Below are 24634 nucleotides of genomic sequence, written 5' to 3'. Positions count from 1 at the left end.
TTGGCACTCTGTTGACTTAAGCAAAACGCTCCCCTACACGCCATACATGGGGTCTGCGGTTGTGAGGCCGGTTGGACATACTGCCAAGTTCTCTAAAATGACGTTGGAAGCAGCTTATTGTAGATAAATTTACATTCAGTCCTCTGGCAACAGCTCTGGTTGACATTACTATTGCACACTCCCTCAACTTGAGACATTTTAGTAACCTTTTGTCACCAGCGTAATGATCATGCTGTTTAATCACCTTCTTGATATGCCACACCTGTCAGGGGGATGGATTATCTCAGCAAAGGAGAAATGCAAAACAAATGTGTGCACATAATTGGAGACATAAGCTTCTTGTGCATATGGAACATGTCTGGGATCTTCTATTTTAGCTCATTAAACATGGGACCAACACTTTACATGTTATATTTTTGTTCAGTGTGTGTGTATATATATATACACACACACAATTCTGAACTTATGAGGGGCAGCAGTTGCTCGCAGGTGTAGTATCCATATCCACACATGCAGTCAGTCAACTGGTTTGTGGAATCAATCCATGTAGTTACACAACTCTTACTGCACTATGAAGAAATGGCTCAGCGTTTGCCTAATTTCAGTTTGTGACCAAACAAGCAGTCATTGTGTAGAGAATTATTGTACCATCTATACCGCTGTTTAAAGCTGGTGTACAAAACACAAGTAGAAAATGCAACTTAAGAATGGGAAGCCTATAAATAGCACACAAATAGAATAGATCTAATACTTCTTAGAATTGCTTGATGAGAATGATGAACTAATAGTCAGGTAACCCAAAAAGTTACATTATTGCCAGGGCTGGCCCTTGCCTTTTGGGGCACCTAGCCGGCAAAACATTTTACTGGCCCCCAGCAGAGAATGTTGTTTTGAAGTACATTTCCTGCAATTCAACACTTTTCCCCCCATGGGGCAGCGGTGTTAAAGCAAATTTCTTGCACTTCGACACATTTTCCAGTGACTTGTGCCATGTTGATATGATCTGAGTGAGCATGACTAACAAAAATCAATGTGGGCCCCCTGGAGGTCAGGGCCGCTGGACACATGCCTTGCGTGCCCAGTCGGTATTCGGTCATAATTACAAATTTAGATAACTGGCTAGACTAACTACCAATCAAAATAATTGTTTGCAGATATGGCTAATTGAGTGACTGAAAGTGAAATTGTTGATGCACAACCACATTTTAAAATTATATCTTGTGTATTTTACTCTCAACATTAAGTTGAGAACCAGACTGATCATAGAAAAATTAACACCTAAATTATCAAAGCAAAGGTGCACATCTGTATCACTTAAAGTATTTAAAAGCAATATACTAACATGACAAATAACAAAACATTTGAATGCTGGTAATAGACTCACAATTTCATAAACTCGTTTGAGTAAAAAATGTTGAAGACACTTAATCTCAAGTAACAACGCTTTAATACCAGTGATACTTGAAACTTTGGGTGTATTCATAAAAATCACTGTTCGGGGTGGCGCAGTGGTTAAGGGCTCTGTCGTAACCGGCTGCGACCGGGAGGTCCGTGGGGCGACGCACAATTGGCCTAGTGTCGTCAGGGAGGGGTTGGCCGGTAGGGATATCCTTGTCTCATCCCGCACCAGCGACTCCTGTGGCGGGCCGGGCGCAATGCGCGCTAACCAAGGTTGCCAGGTGCATGGCTGGCTTCCGGGTTGGATGCTCGCTTGGTTGGGTTGTGTATCGGAGGACGCATGACTTTCAACCTTCGTCTCTCCCGAGCCCGTACGGGAGTTGTAGCGATGAGACAAGATAGTAGCTACTAAATAATTGGATACCACGGAATTGGGGAGAAAACAGGGTAAAAAAAAAAGCATGTCTGACTAAAGTCAATACATTTTCATGATCAGCATCATTGATGACCTGTGTCGTAAAACCAAAGTGGCTGTTGAAAGGAAGTTCCCTCTTCCTACCTACAGATATCAGTCACTTTCCATCTGTGTGTTAGGGGCCCATAGGGCCCTTCTCCTCGCCCGTGACAAACAGGTGTGCGGGCTTCTGGGACTGCAGCATCTGAGCGGCCCTTTGGGCCCCAGTGATGGCAGCGAGGCGCTGGGCGTCATAGCGTGAGTAGAGGGCTGTGCAAGTCCAGCTAGCCTCCTCTCCTTGGCCCCCTGCCTGCAGCATGTTGCACACCTCACTGTAGAAGTGAGGGTATGAGGGTAGCCCATAGAAGATCAGGTTCTGGATTCCCTTGATGGTGTATCTGATAGGAGGTTGACAATTATTCAATGGGAAAGTTCAATGCAACACTATTATACACAGCTGGACAACTTCCTGTTTACAGACAACAAAAATTGCCTGACATTTGAAAACGGAGCACCACTTTTACCTCTTATAGAAGTGGAAGCGTTCGGTGAAGAGAATAAACTGTTTATCTCCCTTCTGGAAAAAGTGCCTGGCACGGGACACCTCTGACTTGGTCGAGTACTCGCATATGCTGGCAAAGTTGATCTCCTCCTTCTTCATGTAGTTGCGCAGTCGGACGTAGTCGAAGTATGAGGGAACATAGATGAGCGTGTGGGACATGACTGAGTCCCTGTACTGGGGCAGGACCTTGTCCACAAAGAATTGGAACCTGCCAGGGAAAATGGGGTTAAATTAAGAAAAAGTTTATTCATTGATTGATTTTAAGATGTCAGTATAACATTTAAGCACAACAGGAGGTAGTCAACGACTTCCAATTGTTTACAATGAAACTTCACTATAATATATAAACCATGAATTTCCCTCTGTAGTCCGATCTGATCTTGTGGTATTAAAATTTGCCACTTGCAGAGTAGGGTTGATCTAGACTTGGAATGTATTAGTGCAGTGCCCTCTAGTATTCGCTATGTGTCTTACACCGGGGCTGTCTGTTGCAAATCAGACTTTACTTTTTCTTTATTTGCTGTAGGGTTGGGCTCAGTAGACCTCTAAAATACAGTATGCTACTCCAAATATTGCGATATCCAATATAATCTGTTTGTTCTTATTTACAATATCATAGTTGCATTCTCATTTTTTAAAAATTAGTATGGTGAAAAAATAAGGCTTAATTGATTTAGATTTCATTTTCAACATATTGATAAAGCCTAACCGAAGTTCAAACAGAGTATAGTCTTGCACATCACAATATTCAACTTAAACATACATCAGCCCAACCCTAATTTCCTGCCCAGATTATATACCATCGTAGGATACTGCTGAAGAGTACATTGTGTGTCTTTACCTTGCATCCTGGTCCATGAAGCTGTTAGAGTTGATTATCTGGAAGACATGAGGGAGCTGAACCAGAACCTGGCAGATAGAGCCTGTTATAGGCATATTCTTGGTGGCAACCTGGAAAAAGAATGTGGAAAACATGACTTTCATAATACTCAATTAACAATGTTTCTAATGGCATGGCGTATAACTCATTAGTTGAAATCGTACAGACGGTGGATTGAAGAGGCCACACAGACTAAGTGCATACTGACCTGGCCGCGGTAGTTGAAGCAGTGCTTAGAGATGATGTTGTTGATCTGTGGGTCCTGGATAGAGCTGAACATCAGTGTCTGGCGATAGTACTTGGCCCAGTTGTTCAGGTTCCACATGCGCACCCTGGAGAAGTCCACCCCATGGGGGTCCAAGGGCTGCAGGTTCAGATGCTTCATCACATGCTGGAAGAAAGCACAGCAGGGATTGTGGTTAAAGCAACACTGTGCAATGTTCTGTGGTGTAGAAGGTCCCTTTACACAGGAAGGTAATTCACTAAAATACCAACACGACAACAGCCTGTATAATGCCATAGTGACACTTCCCTGAATTATACACATTATTTACAATAGAAGAAGTGGATATTTTTGGCTTTTTGTCCGTATAACAGAACTTGATGAAATATGGAGGAGACTTTAAAAAGAATGTTACCTTTATTTAGCTAGGCAAGTCGGTTAAGAACAAATTCTTATTTTCAATGATGGCCTAGGAACAGTGGGTTAACTGCCTTGTTCAGGGGCAGAACGACAGATTTTTACCTTGTCAGCTCGGGGATTCGATATTGCAACCTTTCGATTACAAGTCCAATGCTCTAACCACTAGGCTACCTGCCGCACCCAACTTAATCTAGGCTACTGTTCATCAATCCAGCCTAACCCTGCCAGTAGGTAACCCTACCTAACCACACTAGCAGGTAACCCTAACACTATAGCTAGGTAACCCTTACCAGTAGGTGCTCCCAGTTCTGCATGAGGAAGACGTCGGCCTGGTCCACTACCAGTATCTCGATGGAGGACAAGAAGTCGTAGTCCCGCTTGGTCTCGCCCTCCACCCCCAGCACTGTACGCAGGCCCAGCGGAGACGCTATGATGATGTCAGAGGAGTAGAAGGGTGCATAGAGCCGAATGCTTCTCCTCAAGATGGAAACTCCTGGTTTGAAGAGGGTGGGGTCAAAGGTCGATAATGGCCAGAGATAGAGGAAATGAGCCAAATGTGGAGGCAAAAATGGAGTGCAATCTATTGTGAATCAATGTCTAAAAAAGGTATTTTAGGGAAATATAAACACGACAACAAACATTCTCATTGCGTTTGCCTGCAGCGTAATGCACATCCTATTTGCTTGCTGACCTATCCTGAAGTGATCGTCGATATTGCCAGAGAAAATGGCGGTGTAGTCGTCTGGTCTGAAGAGGTTGGGTGGCGTGTTCACTGGTTCCTCTCCAAATTCGTCCTTGAACCTCTTCTTGTTGCTGACATCCATCTTCCTGCCCTTGGTCTCCAGGAGGTTGATGAGGGTCTGGACCACCCGCAGCGCTCCATCTCGGAACGGCACCAGGATCAGAACCTGTACACAGATGCATGAGGGAACTGATTACAATATCTTGATGGTGAAAAGGGGTAGACTAACCAGATGTGTAAACAACATTCAGTCTCTTCAACCGAGCTGGACTACTAATCAGCACACATTGGTGCTACTCTGGATAGGGACTTAGGACAAAGTACACAGGTAAACAGGTGCCTTACCTTGGGTCGGGTCAGGCCTTGGTCCCGGGGCTCATCCTGTGGCTCAACTCCGGCCTTGTTCCCTCCGGCCTTGTCTGCGGCTTGGTTCTCCCTCATCTGGGCATTATGACCCAGAACGCCAGAGTTGGCCTTCAGCACGTGGTTGAGTGCGTGGAGGCAGTAGGCACTGCGGACCTGCCAACCCTCGGTGAGTGGTGAGCTCTCTGGGAAGTACACGTCCCTGTAGGAACCCATTAGAGACAGCAGCTCCAGCTGCAGTGGACTGACCTCCTCCACGGCTCCCTTAGAGTTGGAGGTCTGGTTCAGAGACGTCCAGTTAGTTTCCAGGACTTTGTGGAGCGCCAGAGGCCTTTTGTCTTTCTCCTGGCCGGCGGGACCAAACTTCTCCAGAGGGGAGGAGCAGAGGAGGGTGCCCAGGCTTGGCCACTGTGTGTGATTTGTGTGGGGAATGGGGTGGTGAAGGTGGACATGACGAGAGGTTACACAATGTTGGCCGTAAAACTTGAATAAACAAGAACACATAAAAATGTAATTAAGCTCAGACAAATATGGGCGTACCTTGACCTGAGCCTTGGCCTTAGTGCGAGCAGTGATCCGTTTTACGTCCTCCTCACTAATCTCTGTGTCAAGGTGCAGCTTAAAGGAGTCTAAAAAGATGGGAAACACACTGAAGCATTGCCTTTTCACTCCAAACTCATCTTCAGGGTTTGGTTGCGGCACTGAGCTATGAATAATTCCAGAGCTGGATAGAGGATACAAAACCAGAATGATGGAAGATTAAATGAAGTAGACCTAAATTTCTCCCAATGTTTGCTTACCTTCCTCTTCCTCTTGTTTACCAGTGCTCTCTGCACCCTCCTGTTCTCCTTCTCCAGAGAAGTTGTTCTCCAGACAGAACTGAGACTCATGTTCCTTGTCCTCAAACTCCACTCCTCCTGCTGTTTCATCCTCCATAGCATCCTCACCCCCTTCATTTGGTCCTGCTTTCCCCTCATCTGCCTCTTCTGGTGTCACAGTCAAATTATTTCCTGCTTCTTGACATTCCTCATCATCTCCATCACTTCCTTCTAAAATCAAGGAGCATAGAAAATTCTAAATTCCGATCTGATTTGTAATGTCACTCCATGACTGTTCTAAAGACAATCATGACATAACCAATACTCAATATATCTGCAAGCAAAACTATGCTTCAATCAGTGTGCACTTTGACACTTTCACTTGCCTTCACTGAGATGCTCTTCTCCCTCTTCCTCATCATCATCATCTACACTCTCATCTTCGCTTTCGTGGTCTGCAGGGCTGCTGAGAGTAGACAACAACTTCTGGTATGCTGACTTGTGCTCTGGTTCGTCGTCCTCGTCACTTTCAGCACAGGACTGTACTGGGCTGTCTGGCTGTAGAAAAGAGAAAACACATTTACAAAAAACGCTAACTAGCAATTGAAAGTCAGATAAGCTAGTTAGTCGACGAGACAATAACTTTAGACTTACCAGATCCAATATTTGTGTTTTCTCTGCCTTTTCTGTGACTCTAGAATAAATAATTGAAAACATCTGATTTATAAACATGTACTTTATTCTATGCAGGGTCAAGTGATTAGCATGGTTAGCTGTTTGCTAGCTAGTTACGTTAGCTATAGTATAGCTAATTGAGGAATACAAGTCACAGTGAATTTCAATTGCTGCGTACATATCATGGAATGGATGCTCCTCCCCAAATTCTTTCAGATGTTTCTTCTGCTTTTTTGATAAATTATTAAAGATCTGATTCTTCTGTTTTCTCTTCCCCATTGTTGACGGTTCAGTCACTAGATAGCTAGATAACTTTAGCTTGGTCGGGACACACGTGTGTTTGGGTTTTTTCGCAGATCAAAAGCGTCACTTCCGGTATTCAAATTAAAGTGACAATCCACTGCAGTCAAATCAAATTGTATTGGTAGTGTAGCGAAATGCTTATGCTTCTAGATCCGACAGTGCAGCAGTATGTAACATGTTAATATCTAACAGTTCCACAACAAAACCTAATATCTAACAAATTCCACAACAAAACCTAATACACACAATCTAGTAAAGGAATGGGATGAGAATATATAAGTATAAAATGTATGCATGAGCAGTGACAGAGCGGCTAAGATGCAATAGATAGTAAAGAATAGATAGTGAAGGATACAGGATACAGTATATACATATGAGATGAATAATGAGAGATATGTAAACATTCTTAAAGTGGCATTATTAAAGTGACTCATGTTCCTTTTATTAAAGTGGCCAATGATATTAAGTCTGTAGGAATTCAGACACCTTTCTGTGCTTGTGGTGGCTGTTTAACAATCTGATGGCCTTGAGATATAAGCTGTTTTTCAATCTCTCTGTCCCAGCTTTTATGCACCTGTACTGACCTCGCCTTCTGGATGAAAGCGGGTTGAACAGGCCATATTTGAACAATTAATTAATTATGGGGATATCAGTTGAATGTTTGCTTGTTTTAGCTTTTACCATGGCGGAACTTAATTCATTGTTAACCATTTTAGTGTCTAGTTTGTTTACTCAGACCATTTGACTTTTACGTGTCAATGAGGAAAATGAACAAAACGGTTAGAGTGTTGGGGCAGGAACTGAAAGGTCGTTCAATCTTGAGTCGACAAAGTGAAAAATCTGTTGCTAATATATGGCAAACCCTGGCTTTAACCCCACTCAATTCAATTCAAGGGTGTAACGTTTGCTTCCAACTCATACTCTCAAACACGTAGATCCCCTGAACGCAGCTCACGGTCCAGATCCCAATCACCTGAATTCTGATCACCTGTTCACACACCTGTATGTCATTATCACATTAGTTAGTTCAGTTCTTTGCACCCCATAATTGTGAGGTATTGTTTGTTTTGTGACACACTTCTATTTGGAGCACTGGATTGTATTGTAATTTAATCTGCCTGTGTATGATGAATTTTGCCTATTTCCTGCCTGTACTTTTAGCCTATTGGATTTCCTGTTATCAACAAATTGCCTGATCTCCCGGAGGATGTTACTAGCCTTTTCTCTGCCTTTACTGTTGCCTTTTTGGACCCCCTGTGTATGACCTTCTGCCTGCCCCTGGACCCAGCTACCTGCCTCCTCCTGTGGTCCTTTACCAATAAACACCTGCTGCACCCTGTGCTTGAAACCACCTCTCTGTCTTACATCATGTTCATTACAAAGGGGCTTTATTGGCATGGGAAACATATGTTTACATTGCCAGAACAAGTGAAATAGTTAATAAACAAACAATTACACAAGTTCCAAAATAAAAAATCAATTTAAAATGTGTTTGTCAATTGTTGTGACTTAGACGAAGATCCGATCAAATTTTATGGCCAATTTATGCAAAAATCCAGGAAATTCCAAAGGGTTCACATGCTTTTTTTTGCCACTGTAAATTGACTACGCCCGTCCTAGCTCACTCATTGTCTTAATTGAAATTACAGATTGCCTCTTATCCGCTTGTCGTCCCCTTATGCCATAGTTTGAACATCTCAATTGTAAGTCTAAACCAAATGTGTTAGTCAGCCATATGTTCTTTTAAAGGCAGTAAATGAGGCTGATTCAACTGTTTCACTGCCAGACAAGGCTTCTCTGATAGCCAGGCATAGCTGTGGTAAGGTGTTGGGACTGCTGTTGGGATTTTGCTGTTGGGACAGCTTTATGTAGGCCCTAACAGTTTGTGGGCACCGTTTGTCACTGTTATATTGCAATTCATGTATTGTTTAGTGTTGTGTTGTGTAGTGGCTTTGCGGGCATATATACCACTTTTTTTTTTTGCCCCACCAAGATTTACATGCTAAAATCGCTAAACCACTGCTTCTTGTTGTAACGATGTGCATATAGTTAAGGTAAAAAAATAAAAAATAAGTCAACATAAATATGGGTTGTAATTACAATGGTGTTTGTTCTTCACTGGTTGCCCTTTTCTTGTGGCAACAGGTCACAAATCTTGCTGCTGTGATTGCACACTGTGGTATTTCACCCAACAGATATTGGAGTTGATCAAAATTGATTTTTTGGTGGGTCTGTGTAATCTAAGGGAAATATGTGTCTTTAATATGGTCATACACTTGGCAGGAAGTTAGGAAGTGCAGCTCATTCGCCTGTCTTCTCTTGAGAGCCAGGTCTGCCTACGGAGACCTTTCTCAATAGCAAGGCTATGCTCACTGCACATCATTTTGGGTCAGTCACAGTGGTCAGGTATTCTGCCACTGTGTACTCTCTGTTTAGGGCCAAATAGCATTCTAGTTTGCTCTGTTTTTTTGTTAATTCTTTCCAATGTGTCAAGTAATTCTATTTTAGTTTTCTCATGATTTGGTTGGCTCTAATTGTGTTGCTGTCCTGGGGCTCTGTGGGGTCTGTTTGTGTTTGTGAACAGAGCCCCAGGACCAGCTTGCTTAAGGGACTCTTCTCCAGGTTTATCTCTCTGTAGGTGAGGGCTTTGTTATGGAAGTTTTGGGAATCGCTTCCTTTAAGATGGTTGTAGAATTTAACGTCTCTTTTTTGGAATTTCATAATTAGAGGGTATAGGCCTAATTCTGCTCTGCATGCATTATTTGGTGTTTTGCATTGTACATGGAGGATATTTTAGCAGAATTCTGCATGCAGAGTCTCAATTTGGTGTTTGTCCCATTTAGTGAAGTCCTGGTTGGTGAGTGGGCCCCAGAACTCACAACCATAAAGGGCAATGGGTTATATAACTGATTCCAGTATTTTTTGCCAGATCCTAATTGGTACCTACCATAGGAGTCTCCTCAAAGCCTACCATTGACAATATACTAACCTAGCTTGCGAAGGAGCTGCAGGAGTTGTGACCCATTTTTGTTGGTTGTTTTGTCATAGTTTTGTCTAGGGGGGCATATTTGGAAGGGTATACTGTCTCCTCCGGGTAGGTGTTTGTCCCCCTGTGTGCTGAGAGTGTCAGGTTCTTGTCCAGTTCTGTCATTTAGGTACCCAAAGACTAGTACATGTCCCTGGGCCTGGAAATGTTTGATCTCCCCCTCTAGAACGGAGAAGCTGTCATCGTTAATGTATGGGGATTCTATTGGGGGGATATACACTACCGTAAATGGGGTCACTTAGAAATGTCCTTGTTTTTGAAAGAAAATCACATTTTTTGTCCATTAAAATAACACAAATACAGTGTAGACATTGTTCATGTTGTAAATGACTATTGTAGCTGGAAACTGCATATTTTTTTTATGGAATATCTACATAGGCACACAGAGGCCCATTATCAGCAACCATCACTCCTATGTTCCAATGGCATGTTCTTAGCTAATCCAAGTTTATCATTTTAAAAGGCTAATTGATCATTAGAAAAACATTCTGCAATTATGTTAGCACAGCTGAAAACTGTTGTCCTGATTAAAGAAGCAATAAAACTGGCCTTCTTTAGACTAGTTGAGTATCTGGAGCATCAGCATTTGTTAAAATCGCCTGTCCTTGTTTGCAACACTCACTACTGACTTCCAAACTGTGTCTTGAGTTTGAGTTTATTTTTATTTTTACAGGGACAGTGCACATTAATCAACGTTTCAGTAAAAGTGCCGGTTTTAGCCAGCCGGCTAATTTTCAACCGCAGTCCCTGGGCAGGTTATTAAAAACAATTACAATATAGACAATAGCAACATAGAACAAGCAAGACATAGCAACATAGGACAAGCAAGACATAGCATACAGACAGAGCAACATAGGACAAGCAAGACGTAGCATACAGACAGAGCAACATAGAACAAAAAGCAGCAAGACAAAATTCATAAAAGCAACAAAGTGTTTCCACACCACACAAGCTACAAACAACAGACAACATGGAAAGCGGCAACACACAGCTAGGGACCATGTTCACAAATCTGATATACCTTTAGCCATGTCTTCAAGCATTTTGTGAAAGTGTGATATGTGGTGCAGTTATGTGTGTCTGATGGCAGTGTATTCCAGACATGGGAAGCTCTCACAGAGAATGCAGATTTACTAAAGGTGCTTTTCCTTAGGGGAACTATACAGTCACCTCTCATGGCAGACCTTGTGGATCTGCTGCCATATGTCTGGGTTTTCTGTTTAACAAAAATATTGAGTGGAGGGGGAGCCAGGCCATTAAGGATCTTGAATACAAGACATGCGTCGGTGTATTGCACAAGATTTTCCCAACTCAAGAGCTCATGCTTTCTAAGGATGTGACAATGATGATGGCTATTGGGCTTCCTATCAAGCACTTTGAGAGCCTGTTTGTAGACAGACTGAATAGGTTTTAATGTTGTACAGCAAGCTTGGGCCCAACTAGTCAAGCAGTATGTTAAGTGGAGGAGTATCATAGATTTGAAGTACAGTTTTGCTACCTCTGTAGTCAAACAATTTCGTATAAATCCGAAATTAGCTAGGTTGAATTTGGTTATTTGAATTACCTTTTTCACATGCTTTTTAAAAGAGAGGTTGGAATCAAGTATGATGCCAAGGTACTTAAAATCGGATACCACCTGGAGCTTCTCCCCTGACACATAGACATCTGGCTCAGTAGCATCTGTTGCCTTCTTTGTGAAGAACATGCAAACAGTTTTTTTCACATTGAGATGCAAACACGAGTCACTGAGCCACTTTGTAACCTGGACCATTACAGTAGTGAGTTCTTGTGCAGCTTGTTGTTTGCTCTTTGCATGCACATATATCACTGTATCATCTGCATACATTTGAACTTCAGACCCAGTACGGACAGAAGGCAGATCATTAATGTACAGGCTGAACAGGAGGGGCCCCAGTATTGACCCTTGGTGCACGCCCACATCATAGCTACGAGTGGGCGACAGCTCATTGCTCACTCTGACACACTGAGTTCTGCCTTCAAGGTATGATTTCATCCATCTCAAGGCATCAGGGGAAAAGTTGAACTTGGACAATTTTGTGATGAGAATCTCATGGTTAACAGTATCAAAAGCCTTCCTTAGGTCCAGAAACACAGCCCCAACAGCACCCCCTTTGTCCATCTTGGACTTCACATTTTCCAGAAGAACGCAGTTGGCCGTTTCTGTGGAGTGTTTCGCTCTGAAGCCAAACTGCATGGAGTGTAATGTGAAGGGGCTGTTGTTGAGGTGGGCAATCAGTTGTTCTGCTACACACTTTTCAACAACCTTTGACACCACAGGTAGTATACTAATGGGCCTGTAGTTACTCACGTCAGCAGGGTCGCCTGATTTAAAGATGGCCGTTATTATGGCCGACTTCCATACCCTTGGAAACACACCGAGACCAATAGATGTGTTGGTGACCTTAGTAATGGGGCCAATGAGTGACTCTTTGTAGTTTTTAAGAAAGGTAGAGTCCATCCCAAACACATCTTTGGCTTTAGAGTTCTTTAGTGAGCTAATCACCTTGTTCACCTTTGACTCAGAAACCTCCCTTATGATGAAGACAGGTTGAGTGTCATTCACTAGCACTGAGCCCGAGAAACCAGTGGAGGGGTTCTGTGTCAGTACCCTGACAGAGTCAATAAAGTAGGAATTGAAGGCTATTGCTATTTCGACTGCATCCTGTGTTAGATTGATAGATTTATTCACCATGATTTCTAGTCTTTTTGCAGTGTTACTATGGTCTTTCCCTGTTAACTTTTTTAGATTCTCCCATAACAATTTAGAATTTCCCTTTGCTTCACCAATTATGTTAATAAAAAAGTTTGCCTTGGCCTGTCTGATTTCTTTCATCACCTTATTTCTCAACATGGTAAACCTACGTCTGTCATGCTCTAATTTAGATTTTAGGGCTATTTTTAGAGCATAATCTCGTTCTTTCATTAAATTTCCAGATTTCTCCATTTAGCCAAGGAAGAGTGCTCTTTTGGCCAGGTTTGGATTTGATTTTCTTTAGGAAGCCATTTATTGTAGTCTGGATTGTGGATAGAAAAACCTGACTATCAGCTTCCACGTCTGTATAGGACAAGAGATCATTCCAGTTTATTCCCTTAATTGCTTTTTCAAAATAGTTTAATTCACTCTTAGGTATTCTGAGTTGATCCGGCTTTCTAACAGTAGAGAGGTTAAACCTGCTCTAAGACAGCTTTCTGGCTATAAGTGTCTGGAAGCAACTTCAGCACAATAACTGTTCATCAGAACTTTGTGAAATGAGTTTCCATGGCTGAGCAGCTGCAAACAAGCCTAAGATCACCATGCGGAATGCCAACTGTCGGCTGGACTGGTGTAAAGCAAGCCGCCATTGAACTCTGGAGCAGTTCTCTGGAGTGATGAATCACGCTTCACCATCTGGCAGTCCGATGGACACATCTGGGTTTGGCGGATGCCAGGAGAACACTACCTGCCCAAATGGCAGTGACAACTGTAAAGTTTGTTGGAGGAGGAATAATGGTCTGGGGCTGTTTTTCATGGTTCAGGCTAGGCCCCTTAGTTCCAGTGAAGGGAAATCTTAACGCTACAGCATACAATGACATTCTTGATGATTCTGTGCTTTCAACTTTGTGGTAACAGTTTGGGGAAGGCCCTTTCCTGTTTCAGCATGGCAATGTCCCTGTGCACAAAGCTCTAGATCAGTGTGGAAAAACTTGACTGGCCTGCACAAAACCCTGACCTCAACCTCATCGAACGCCTTTGGGATGAATTGGAACGCTGACTGCGAGCCAGGCCTAATCGCCCAATGTCAGTGCCCAACCACACTAATGCTCGTGTCTGAATGGAAGCAAGTCCCAGCAGAAATGTTCCAACATCTAGTGGAAAGCCTTCCCAGAAGAGTGGAGGCTGTTATAGCAGCAAATGAGCGATCGACTACCGACTCCATATTAATGCCCATGATTTTGAAATGAGATGTTCAGCTAGCAGGTGTTCACATACATTGAGTAAAACGTACTTGTAGTGTTGTTTTTTTAAACACTGGATTACTGTAAAAAACACTTTTTTTAGATAAGCTATTCAACTTTATTTAGTTTTTAAACATGGTCTTTGTTGGTTCCATAATTCAAATTTATGTCAGTGTTGCCTTTTGACACAATGTAACGTTTCAAATTACATTTATTGGCACATTCCAATGCACAAATGTCAACCAATCACACACCCAGATTAAATTTTTCACGATGTAAAGTAACCCCCATGAAAAAAACAAGTCCCCATTTAAAAAAAAGAAAGGAATACAACTCTATATAACTCAATGTTATTTTCACACCCATATACAGCACTGATACCCATATGGGATATGTAGTGCCTCAGAAATGGGATCTCTGTTGACAGTCAGCGACAGTAGTGGCCTTTAGAACACTGTTAGCAAGGCAAAGACTCCATAAAGCAGGGCACAGGGGTACGCTACCAACAGCTGCTGGCCCTCCATAGCCAGAGTGGAGATGAAGATCTTGGAAGCTGAGAAACTGCACCAGCCAATCACCAGCAAGGCCAGGACAGTTCCAATGATCCCTCTGGACAGAAATCAAAAGTCAGATTTTAAAAAAGTTACAACAAAGGACATGACAGAAAATAAATCAAGATGCGCCAAACTTAGTTGTTTTACACAATATTATTTAGGCAACCTTTTTATTTTTTTCTGGACTGGATAGGCCTACTTACTGTAGGGAAAAGATGACTGCGAATGCAGATAGTGCCACCATGGGTAGGAGGCAGTAGCCCAGAACGCTGGCTACACAGCCATAGGACACAGTCAGGGAACTCAGCATGGTCAACAGGGTGTACATCGCCATGCAGCCGATGGCACTGATCCCATAGACATAGCCAAAGTGGGATTTGCCTGCCTACATAAAAGAGTAAATGCTTTCAGTACAGTACATGCCCATTTACATAGCTACAAATGCTTTTTATTTGAATAGTGTCTCATGATGACATGGGCTGTGAAAACGTGCAGCACACACACACGGACATGAGCTGCTCCAGAGGTTCCTCACCATAAGTAAAGTGGCACCCAGAGCGATACAGAACAGAATAGGGCCCGTCAGGTCGGTCTCATTCATGATGCTGCCATCTGCTGGCATCATAGGGTTCAGCACTGTCAACGTCTTCTGCCATATGTGTTCAAAATTAATGCCAAGCTCTGCACAAATACAAAACAGAGGAATAAAAGGTGTATATGAAGACTCATATACACGTTCACATTGAAATATGTTACTTATTTAATTTGAGTTCTGTTAAAGATTTCATCTGGAGATAAAACAATGTGTTGAATAGACCAGCAGTTTAGAGCAGTACTAGTGACTCAGGTCTTACCCTCCAGCAACGGAGGCTCCTCTTCAAATGATCCGTCTGTTCCAGCTGTGTATAGATATGTCCCAGCAGGCTTTGAAGGCTGGAAGGCCTGGCCCGGAGAGGGGGTGAACACACCAGGCATGGACACGTCTATGCCACTAAGAAACAAAACTGGCTTACTGGCTAAATGTATCTACTTTCCTTTCAAAAAAGTAGGGGAAGATGTGAGGGATGTGCCCCCATTGTACATCTCCCTTTCTATCATGACATAATGTAATTTACCTTCAGAGAACAAAATTATATATTATGAGTTAGACTTATTGACACATTCAAATCTTCCCAATCCCAGTTCAAAAGTTGAATGAAGATTTTAGGAATGCAGAGTTTACCCTATATACTTACTCATCCTCATACTCTGGGTTATGGTCATAGCCATCGCCATAGTCGTAGGCCACCTGTCCCTGGTCATCGATGTAATACCCTGACTGGTAGAAGTCCTGTTCAAATTGCTGAAAGTCCCCCATTGCTATAGAGTAGGCAGAGATGATTAAGATAATGATCATGACTGTAACAATAGAATGAAGTGAGGGGCTAGCCTTTTGAGGAGTGGTGCTCATTTTGAGTTTCACATATCACAAAACTAGTTGTCAACCAAATCACCATCATATAAACTACAAATGATAATACAAATAGCGATTGCACTTTATCCTTTGGTCAACAGCATACTCACACTACAGCAGAAAAAGCAAGCCAGATATCCTTAATATTTCCCTCAAACTGCTGAGGCAAGATCATATTTTGAAACTGGGATTGCTTATCTCAATAGAATGAGGTTTCATCAGCACATACTTGATTGGATCTGGATGCCTGAACCAGCCCATTGAAAGTCTGTTTACAGTCACAGCACCAGTGGCCTAGCAGCAATACTAAATAGACATGCATAAGAAACAGCCAACAGAAATATGCATGCCTGTGAAATCAACCAGAGTCTATTCACTTCATTAAAGTACAATCACACCCCACACAGAGCCTTATCGCTAAATTCAGATTTCAAACCTTGAGGTAAATTCTCAGCAAAGACCTCTTATTGTGTCGTCAAGGGAGAGTTTGGGAAGAAAAGTTGACGCGTATGTGGGGATGTCCTATAAATAGTTTACTATATTTAAACTGGGGGAATGACAAACCCTGAGAAGCAGACGAAGTAGCCCACTTTCTATTTAATTTATTTCTTAATTGCTCTCTTTTTTCTTTTTCATTCAGCTAGGTTTGGTAATAGGTATAATGCACATTACATCCATTCGCAGAAATGCAATGGTTTTGGATACTCGGTGCTACAGAACAGAATTAACAATTTCCACTGTTGACAAAACTCTTATTTTGAAAAAAATTCGAACAGAGTAACCCGAATGTTGCCGGCTCAACATGGGTCAAGTCAAAGATGATCTATTATATTGACAAGATAGTTAAGTGACCGCTCTAACAATGGCAATACATGTCCTCAAAGATGGAGGAGTCAATGCTATCCGGAATCCTTGGGACGTCCCTACCCCATTGAAGTTGACATTTAAAATGGTTATGGTTAAGGTTTGGGTAGGGGTTAAGGTTAGGTTTAGAGTAGGGACGTCCCAAGGGTCGCAGATGGCACTGACTTGACCAAGATGGAAGGCAGGCGGCGAGATCAGGTGGGACCATTCTAACCAATTAGAGGGCAGACACCCGTGTTAACCACATACACAACTAAGTTTTTATTTATTTAATCAAATATGCCGGAATTCAATTTGCATCCACTTGTATTAGTACATTTGTAAGAGCCTAAATATTACGAAACGTATATTCGATCAAATAAGCCTTACGTAATTCGGCACTCTCTCATAGACCATACAAAATAGCTTATCGCACGCAGTAAGGATTTGGGCTGAGTAAATCCTCTCGCTTCGCCTCTTCCTAGCTGAACAAGTCAGTCATGTGATTTCCTTGTGCTCAAGCGGAGTCAGAAAAGCATCGAAGATTTGGTTTCAAGTAAAGAAAAATACAATAAGGTAACTAATACAGTGCATTTTAAAAGTATTCGATAAATATTGTCATACCTTGTAGCTAGTGAAAATGACATTTAGTAAGTAGATACATATTGAAAACAACCAAGTTCAGTTCGCTAACATTACGTAACCTTCCTAAACCCAGTAACGTTATCAGCTGGTTATAGCGTACGGTAGCTAGCTAACGTTAGCTGTCAACAAGTCAGGGGAAGCTTGGGAGAGCACAAAAAGACCTGCTGATATTCTTTAGCTTTACAGACACCCTTGCCATAATTCAGTTCTCTATTTTAGTAATTGACGGTATAAAAGAAATTTCCACCATGGCTGATGTAAGTATCAATTCTTTGAGCACTAATTATCTATATCCATCTAGCCAAATGAAACTATAGCTAGCTACACTCGTGTAGCAAATGGCTTTGGTCTAACACATTGACACATTTGTTGCAGGACTTGAAGAGATACTTGTACAAACAGCTACCAAGGTATGTTGGTTGTATGATTGTGGTGTGTTCACTGTGATGCTTCTGTTGCTGAAACCTAATGAGTTCATTTGACTTAACGAATTATGTCACGTGTAGCAGAGTAAACTCCACAGTGAAGGTTGTTTCTCAACTCCACCAACCCAGTGGAGCAGACTAGGCTTTGTGCAATTCTGCTCCAACTACATTGATTTGACCAGGCCAATACTTAAATAATGAAATGCTTACCTTGTATTTTTGTTTGTCCTCTGTTGCCTGTCTTTGAAATCCATATTTTTCAAGAAACGTTGATCAAATACAGCCACCGACTTTGCAAATGCAAATGTGCCAACAAGGAAATAGTTGGTGGTTATATATATATTTTTTTTAAGTATGGAGGACAAACATAGGTACAAGGTAAGTGTTTCATAATTTACATTTTAAGTATTGAGCTTGGGTGACTCAATGTAGTCTGAGCTGAATTCCATAAAGCCTAGCCTCTGCTCCACTCTGTTGGAGTTCATTAGAAATGTCCCTCACCATGGACTGGCGTTAAGTCGGCTATGTCAAATGCTGCTCTTTTTCTCCTTATCCACCAGTGTTGAGGGTCTTCATGCAATTGTAGTTACAGACAGGGATGGTGTCCCAGTTATCAAAGGTAGGTCTCCCTCACAACTGTGTTCTGTTCTAAAAACTAGATAATTTAGTTGACCTCTTCTTATCCATGTTCCAATGTGTTGTGCTCAATGTACCTGATATTTTATCCTTCAGTGGCAAATGATAACGCACCAGAATATGCGCTACGGCCAGGCTTCCTCTCCACCTTTGCATTGGCCACCGACCAGGGCAGTAAGCTAGGGCTCTCCAAAAACAAGAGCATCATCTGCTACTATAACACATACCAGGTAAGTTAAATCTAGAACTAACAATTGACATTGTTGCCTGGGGCGACTTGGTGATTAGTTGAGTCAGGTGTTAGTGCTGGGCTAGAATGAGTGTGTATTCCCTAGGGCTCCCCGGGAATGGCTTGAGAAACACTGACCTATAGTGCATTCGGAAAGTATTCAGACCCCTTGACAGCCTTACTCTAATGGATTAAATTGTGTTTTCCCCTCAATCTACACAGAACATAATGACAAAGCAAAAACAGGTTTAGACATTTTTGTAAATGTATTAAAAATAGTGGATATCACATTTACATAAGCATTCAGACCCTTTACTCAGTACTTTGTTGAAGCACCTTTGGCGTTTACATCCTCACGTCTTCTTGGGTATGATGCTGCAAGCTTGGCACACCTGTATTTGGTGTTTTTTCCCCCCATTCTTCTCTGCAGATTCTCAAGCTCTGTCAGGTTGGATGGCGAGCATCCCATCAAGGATCTCTGTACTTCGCTCCATTCATCTTTCCCTCGATCCTGACTCGTCTCCCAGTCACACCACCATGCTTCACCGTAGCATTGGTGCCAGATTTCTTCCAGATGTGACGCTCTGCATTTAGGCCAAAGAGTTCAATCTTGGTTTCATCAGACCATAGAATCTTGTTTCTCATGGTCTGAGTCCTTTAGGTGCCTTTTGGCAAACTCCAAGCGGACTGTAGTATGCTTTTTACTGAGGGGCTTCTGTCTGGCCACTCTACTATAAAGGCCTGATTGGTAGAGTGCTGCAGAGATCGTTGTCCTTCTGGAAGGTTCTCCCATCTCCACAGAGGAGCTCTGGCAGTGACCATCAGGTTCTTTGCCACCCCTCTGTCAAGGCCCTTCTTCCCCAATCGCTCAGTTTGGCCAGGTCTAGGAAGAGTCTGGATGGCTCAACTACTTCCATTTAAAAATGATGGGGGCTACTGTTCTTGGGGACCTTCAATGCTTGGTTTTTGCTCTGACATGCACTGTCAACTGTGGGACCTTCTATAGCAAGGTGTGCCTTTCCCAAATCACGTCCAATCAATTGAATTTACCACAGGTGGGCTCCAATCAAGTTGTAGAAACAGCTTAAGGATAATCAATGGAAACAGGATGCACCGGAGCTCAATTTTGAATCTCAAAGGGTCTGAATACTTATGTAAATAAGGTATTTCTGTTTAAAAAAATATTTAATACATTTCTAAACCGGTTTTCAGTTTGTCATTATGGGGTATATTTAATCAATTTTAGAATAAGGCTGTAGTGTAACAAAATGTGGAAAGTTGGAATATTTTCCAAATGTGAGGTTGTGCCTTGTTTGATTGCCTCTCCTTTTGCCAGATTGTGCAGTTTAACCGGCTGCCGTTGGTGATCAGTTTCATCGCAAGCAGCACTGCTAACACAGGTAAGATAAAGATATCCCCTTATCATCTCCTCTGCATGAATGAGGATGAAAAGTATAGAATTCTGAAGGGTTATTCAAGCTTAACTGATGTTGTTTATAGGTTTGATCATCAATCTGGAGAAGGAGCTCGTACCGCTAATCGAAGAGCTACGGCAGGTAGTGGAGGTTGCTTAGGAGTGTCACCTTGACGACAAAAGGACTGTTATATGACAGAATCACAAGTTTCCTTTTTCATGATCACTCATGTACACGCACCCTCACACAAGGATGGCTCTGTTGCAGAAAGACTGGTACATGTTTGATAGTGTCTTGATGCTGTATTCTTTGTCCTTCATGTTCTAATACTTTAATGTTACCCCTTCCTTGCTTGTGTTTTTTGTAATTAATCTGACTCATGTAGACATTTACTTAAAATAAATATTAACATACTGTGGTATCTTGTGTAAAATTAAGATCAAGTGAATGTCAACCAGTGAAAGCTATCGGTCAATTTAGAAAAATGAATTCCTGGAGGAACTGAAGTATCACAAAAGAGAAATATATCTACAACAGGCCAGGGCAAAGGCCGGGCCGTATGCGGACCGCGACTTGATTCAATACGGAATCATGCGCAGGTCAAATAATTTGCAATGGTAAAGTTTTAAAATTAAAAGCCCAATGAGTACTCTCCATTGTAAGGATTTAACTCTCACCGCTTGTGGGATTTTTATTTAATTATTTTGAAGGCAATTATAACAACTGCACGAGGACAGGCAGTGGCTGACACGTCAGTTACACGTCGTAGCAAGCTAGAAATTGCGCAAAAATGAAATTTTCAATGAAAGGTAGAGTAGACAATGAAGGGTTTTCCAGCAAGTGTGGACATCGAAATATTGATTTGAGGTATCCGGGAAAGCTGTGTGCAAAGTGGGCGTCGCTGTCTCGAAGGACTACAACTTACCGGACACTTCCAGACAAAGCATGCAGAGAAATATAGGAATGTCTTCTGAGCGGAGTGCAAGTGCATCGAATGAGTTGCTTTCTCAGTTGCAAAAGCAGTAAGGACTTTTCACAAAATTGCATTCAGCAAACGACGGAATTGTCCAAAATAGCTAAACAAAGCAAGCCATTCGCTGAGGGCGAATTCTTTAAAGAATGTTTAATTGACTCTGCAGCAATACTTTGCCTCGACAAGAAAGAGCTGTTTGAAAATGTTTACCCGTCAAGACGAACAGTGACAGCGTGTTGAGGACATCGCAGAGAATATGGAACAACTGACAGACGAGGTAAATTATTTATCCTTGTCCCTGGATGAGAGCAGTGGAGCTTGCTTCAGTGCAGTCAATGAAGAGCACAACCACAGGGAAATATTTATTGGAGGTTAATAAGTGTGGCAAAGCTGGGACTGAGTTTTGAAAAGTTATCCAGTGTGGCCATTGTGTGCCCAAACTTGACAGAAAAACTTTGGTCTTTTGAAAAGGATACAAGATCAAGTAGCTGAGCAGAACCCAGATCAGAACAATATTTTCCTGAATTGCATTATTCATCAGGAGGTGCTCTATAAATGTGTACTGAAAATGAGTCATGTTGTGGATGGTCACTGAATGGGTAAACTTCATAAGAGCAAAATGTTTAAACTACAGGCAGTTTGTCTCACTGTTGGAAGAGACAGTCGGGTCATGCAGATCTCCCCTACCACACAGACTTCAGATGACTGAGCTCGGGGAAGATGCTTAAGAGTGTGGGACCTGAAGTTGGAGATATGTGGAAAATATGTGGATTTCCCTCAACTGCAAGATAAAAAAATGGTTGTCTGATTTTTGCCTTCACTGTGGACATCATTGCCCTCATGAATTAACTGAATTCCAAACTGCAAGGAAAGGGCCTTTTTTTCACATCAGATGTACAGCCTTGTCAAAGCCATCAAGGGAAAATTACACCTCCTGACCCACCAAGTAGAAGCCAACAATCTCACCCATCTTCTGACACTACTAGTCTGTTCCCTATCAGATGACCAATGGGAGAAGTATACATCGCTGCTGCTTGCTTTGAACGGTGAGTTTTCTCGTCATTTTGAGGATTTCAAAGTATTGGAAAATGACATGCTGTTGGTTTCCTCTCCTTTCACCTTCAATGTGGATAACGCTCTCACTGACCTGCAACTTGAGCTTATCGATCTTCAGCCTGATGCAGTGATTGGAGAACTATTCAAAAGAATGTCACTGACGAGGTTCTATGAATCTCTCGATGAACAAAACTTTCCAAAGATTGGGAGACATGCTCAAATGTTTGTACTGTTTGGGTCAACCCATGTGTGTGAACATTTTTCTGTTGTGAAATATAACAAGTCAAGGCACAGATCATCTCTTACTGACTCACCTCTCAGCAATCCTGCGCATAGCGACGTCAAACTATACCTGACCACTGCTCTAGTGAATGCACATCAGAGACCTCACACCGATTGAGTAGTTTAAATGTAATGTTGAGCTCTCATTTTTGTGCATACCTGCATAGCTTTTGTGCAAGAGTTCTGTCCGTGGTGCTGAAAAGTACACTGTGTACTTTTCACTCCGTGTAGTTCATAGCATTTTTAATCATGAAAATACCTACCAAAAGGAGAACATGTATGTGGTTTATTTCTGTGCATATTAAAAAAGTAAAATATGTAGCATATCTGCATGTGATTTATAGTAGATATGTCAACCCAGTCAATCACATGATGTATAATCCTGTAACATGATTCTGGCCTGCGATGGAAAAAATATATTCTGTGTCCCTCCATGGAAAATAATTGCCCAGGCCTGATTTACAACATTGTCATTGTGCATGTTCTGGAAATTGCATGGTAAAAATGGATATTGTTTAGATGTTCAGAGCCCACTTGTATTTTGTCTTAGGTTACCAGCCAGTCATCTAATCTATGTGGAGCAGAGAGGATCTCTGTGGCTAACAGGAGTGACAAGCTACCAGTCTTGAGGTTAAGAACTTTTAGTTCATTGTGGAAATATGCCTATTTTGGTTGTTCACATCTGTCACAGCTACTTCTCTTCTCTCATCCGCTTCATGTTGTCATCTTCCTTTTATCTGTGACTGAAAACGATAAACATTCATTTGTTAGGCTATTTTGCTCTGATTCTACCCCCATTAGATAAGCATTTGGACTAAGAGGTAGCCAGTTCAAGCTTTGTTTCTGTTGAATACATTCTAATGGTGGAATATGGGCTCACCAATTTCCATCTTGTTATTGTGATCCATTTGTCCACCTCCACACCACTCTTGGTACACAAAATAAAATACATCAAATGTCCTCTTGGGAAACACCACACAGACAGAATGATCATTATTGCACATTTTAAAATCATTAAACTTAAATAATACAACAGCTACAAAAAGAGACCCAGCAAGAAGAGAAAGTAGCTGCCATCTTTCCATACAAAAAAAGCTTAATTTGTGTGCAAATTTGTTTACATCCCATTTAGTGAGGATTTCTCCTTTGCCTAGATAATCCATCCACCTGACGGGTGGCATATCAAGAAGCTGATTAAACAGTATGATCATTACACAGGTGTACATTGTGCCGGGGACAACAAAAATGTGATATCTCAAGTTGAGGGAGTGTGCAGTTGGCATGCTGACTGCAGGAATGTCCACCAGAGCTGTTGCCAGAGAATTGAATGTTAATTTCTCTACCATAAGCCACCCCCGTCATTTTTGATAATTTGGCTGTACGTCCAACTAGCCTCAACCGCAGAACTTATGTAACCACACCAGCCCAGCACCTCCACATCTGGCTTCTTCACCTGCGGGATTGTCTGAGACCAGCCACCCGGACAGCTGATTAAACTGTGGGTTTGCACAACTGAAGTATTTCTACAAAAACTGTCAAACTGTCTCATGGAAGCTCATCTCCATGCTCGTCGTCCTCACCAGGGTTTTGACCTGACTGCAATTCGGCGTCATTACCGACTTCAGTGGGCAAATGCTCACCTTTGATGGCAACTGGAAAGCTGGAGAAGTGTGATCTTCATGGATTAATCCTAGTTTCAACTGTAGCGGGCAGATGGCAGACAGCGTGAATGGCGTCGTGGGTGAGCGGTTTGCTGATGTCAACATTGTGAACAGTGTCCCATGGAGGCAGTGGGGGTATGGGCAGGCATAAGCTACGGACAATGAACACAATTGCATTTTATCGATGGCAATTTGAATGCACAGAGATACTGTGGCGAGATCCTGAGGCCCATTGTCGTGCCATTCATCCGCTGCCATCACCTCATGTTTCATCATGATAATGCACAGCCCCATCTCGCAAGGATCTGTACACAATTCTTGGAAGCTGAAAATGTTCCAATTCTTCCATTGGCTGCATACTCACAAGACAAGTCACCACCCATTGAGCATGTTTGGGATGCTCTGGATTGACGTGTATGCCATTGTGTTCCAGTTCCCGCAACTTCTCACAACCATTGAAGAGGAGTGGAACAACATTCCACAGGCCACAATCAACAGCCTGATCAACTCTATGCGAAGGAGATGTATCGCGCTATATGAGGCAAATGGTTGTCACACTAGATACTGACTTGTTTTCTGATCCACACCCCTATCTTTTTTTTAAAGATATGTGACCAACAG

At 42.2% G+C, this 24634-nt stretch overlaps 3 protein-coding genes across 6 annotated transcripts; 1 reads left to right on the top strand and 2 right to left on the bottom strand.

The window, feature by feature from the left end:
• Window positions 1-1428: 1428 nt before the first annotated feature.
• Window positions 1429-6898, bottom strand: utp25 (UTP25 small subunit processor component). Its single transcript, XM_029676174.2, has 12 exons — window positions 6714-6898; window positions 6515-6554; window positions 6247-6418; window positions 5843-6091; window positions 5583-5671; window positions 5025-5450; window positions 4629-4845; window positions 4228-4430; window positions 3503-3685; window positions 3256-3365; window positions 2377-2622; window positions 1429-2250 (listed from the first exon to the last, which is right to left on the bottom strand). Exons 1-12 carry the CDS (start codon window positions 6812-6814, stop codon window positions 1989-1991), a joined length of 2298 nt encoding a protein of 765 aa, XP_029532034.2. The 5' UTR covers window positions 6815-6898; the 3' UTR covers window positions 1429-1988.
• A 3623-nt stretch (window positions 6899-10521) lies between these two features.
• Window positions 10522-17531, bottom strand: LOC115138618 (protein YIPF7-like). Of its 4 annotated transcripts, none has more exons than XM_029675665.2 (6): window positions 17316-17531; window positions 15631-15754; window positions 15250-15386; window positions 14931-15076; window positions 14599-14780; window positions 10522-14450 (listed from the first exon to the last, which is right to left on the bottom strand). In XM_029675665.2, exons 2-6 carry the CDS (start codon window positions 15750-15752, stop codon window positions 14288-14290), a joined length of 750 nt encoding a protein of 249 aa, XP_029531525.1. In that variant the 5' UTR covers window positions 15753-15754; window positions 17316-17531; the 3' UTR covers window positions 10522-14287. The 4 variants fall into 4 exon arrangements, with proteins under 4 accessions (XP_029531525.1, XP_029531524.1, XP_029531523.1 ...); XM_029675664.2 differs by lacking the exon at window positions 17316-17531 and adding an exon at window positions 17082-17171; XM_029675663.2 differs by lacking the exon at window positions 17316-17531 and adding an exon at window positions 16285-16391.
• lamtor3 (late endosomal/lysosomal adaptor, MAPK and MTOR activator 3) lies at window positions 17176-20462 on the top strand. Its single transcript, XM_029675667.2, has 7 exons — window positions 17176-17267; window positions 17556-17593; window positions 17712-17746; window positions 18322-18380; window positions 18494-18627; window positions 19963-20026; window positions 20127-20462. The coding sequence occupies exons 2-7, from the start codon at window positions 17585-17587 to the stop codon at window positions 20198-20200; spliced, it is 375 nt and encodes a 124-aa protein (XP_029531527.1). The 5' UTR covers window positions 17176-17267; window positions 17556-17584; the 3' UTR covers window positions 20201-20462.
• Window positions 20463-24634: the final 4172 nt, after the last annotated feature.

This window comes from Oncorhynchus nerka, linkage group LG12 (assembly GCF_034236695.1).
Source record: "Oncorhynchus nerka isolate Pitt River linkage group LG12, Oner_Uvic_2.0, whole genome shotgun sequence".
NCBI lineage: Eukaryota > Metazoa > Chordata > Actinopteri > Salmoniformes > Salmonidae > Oncorhynchus > Oncorhynchus nerka.
The sequence above is the reverse complement of the archived record's forward strand: the minus strand, read 5'-3'. Positions and strand labels throughout refer to the sequence as shown.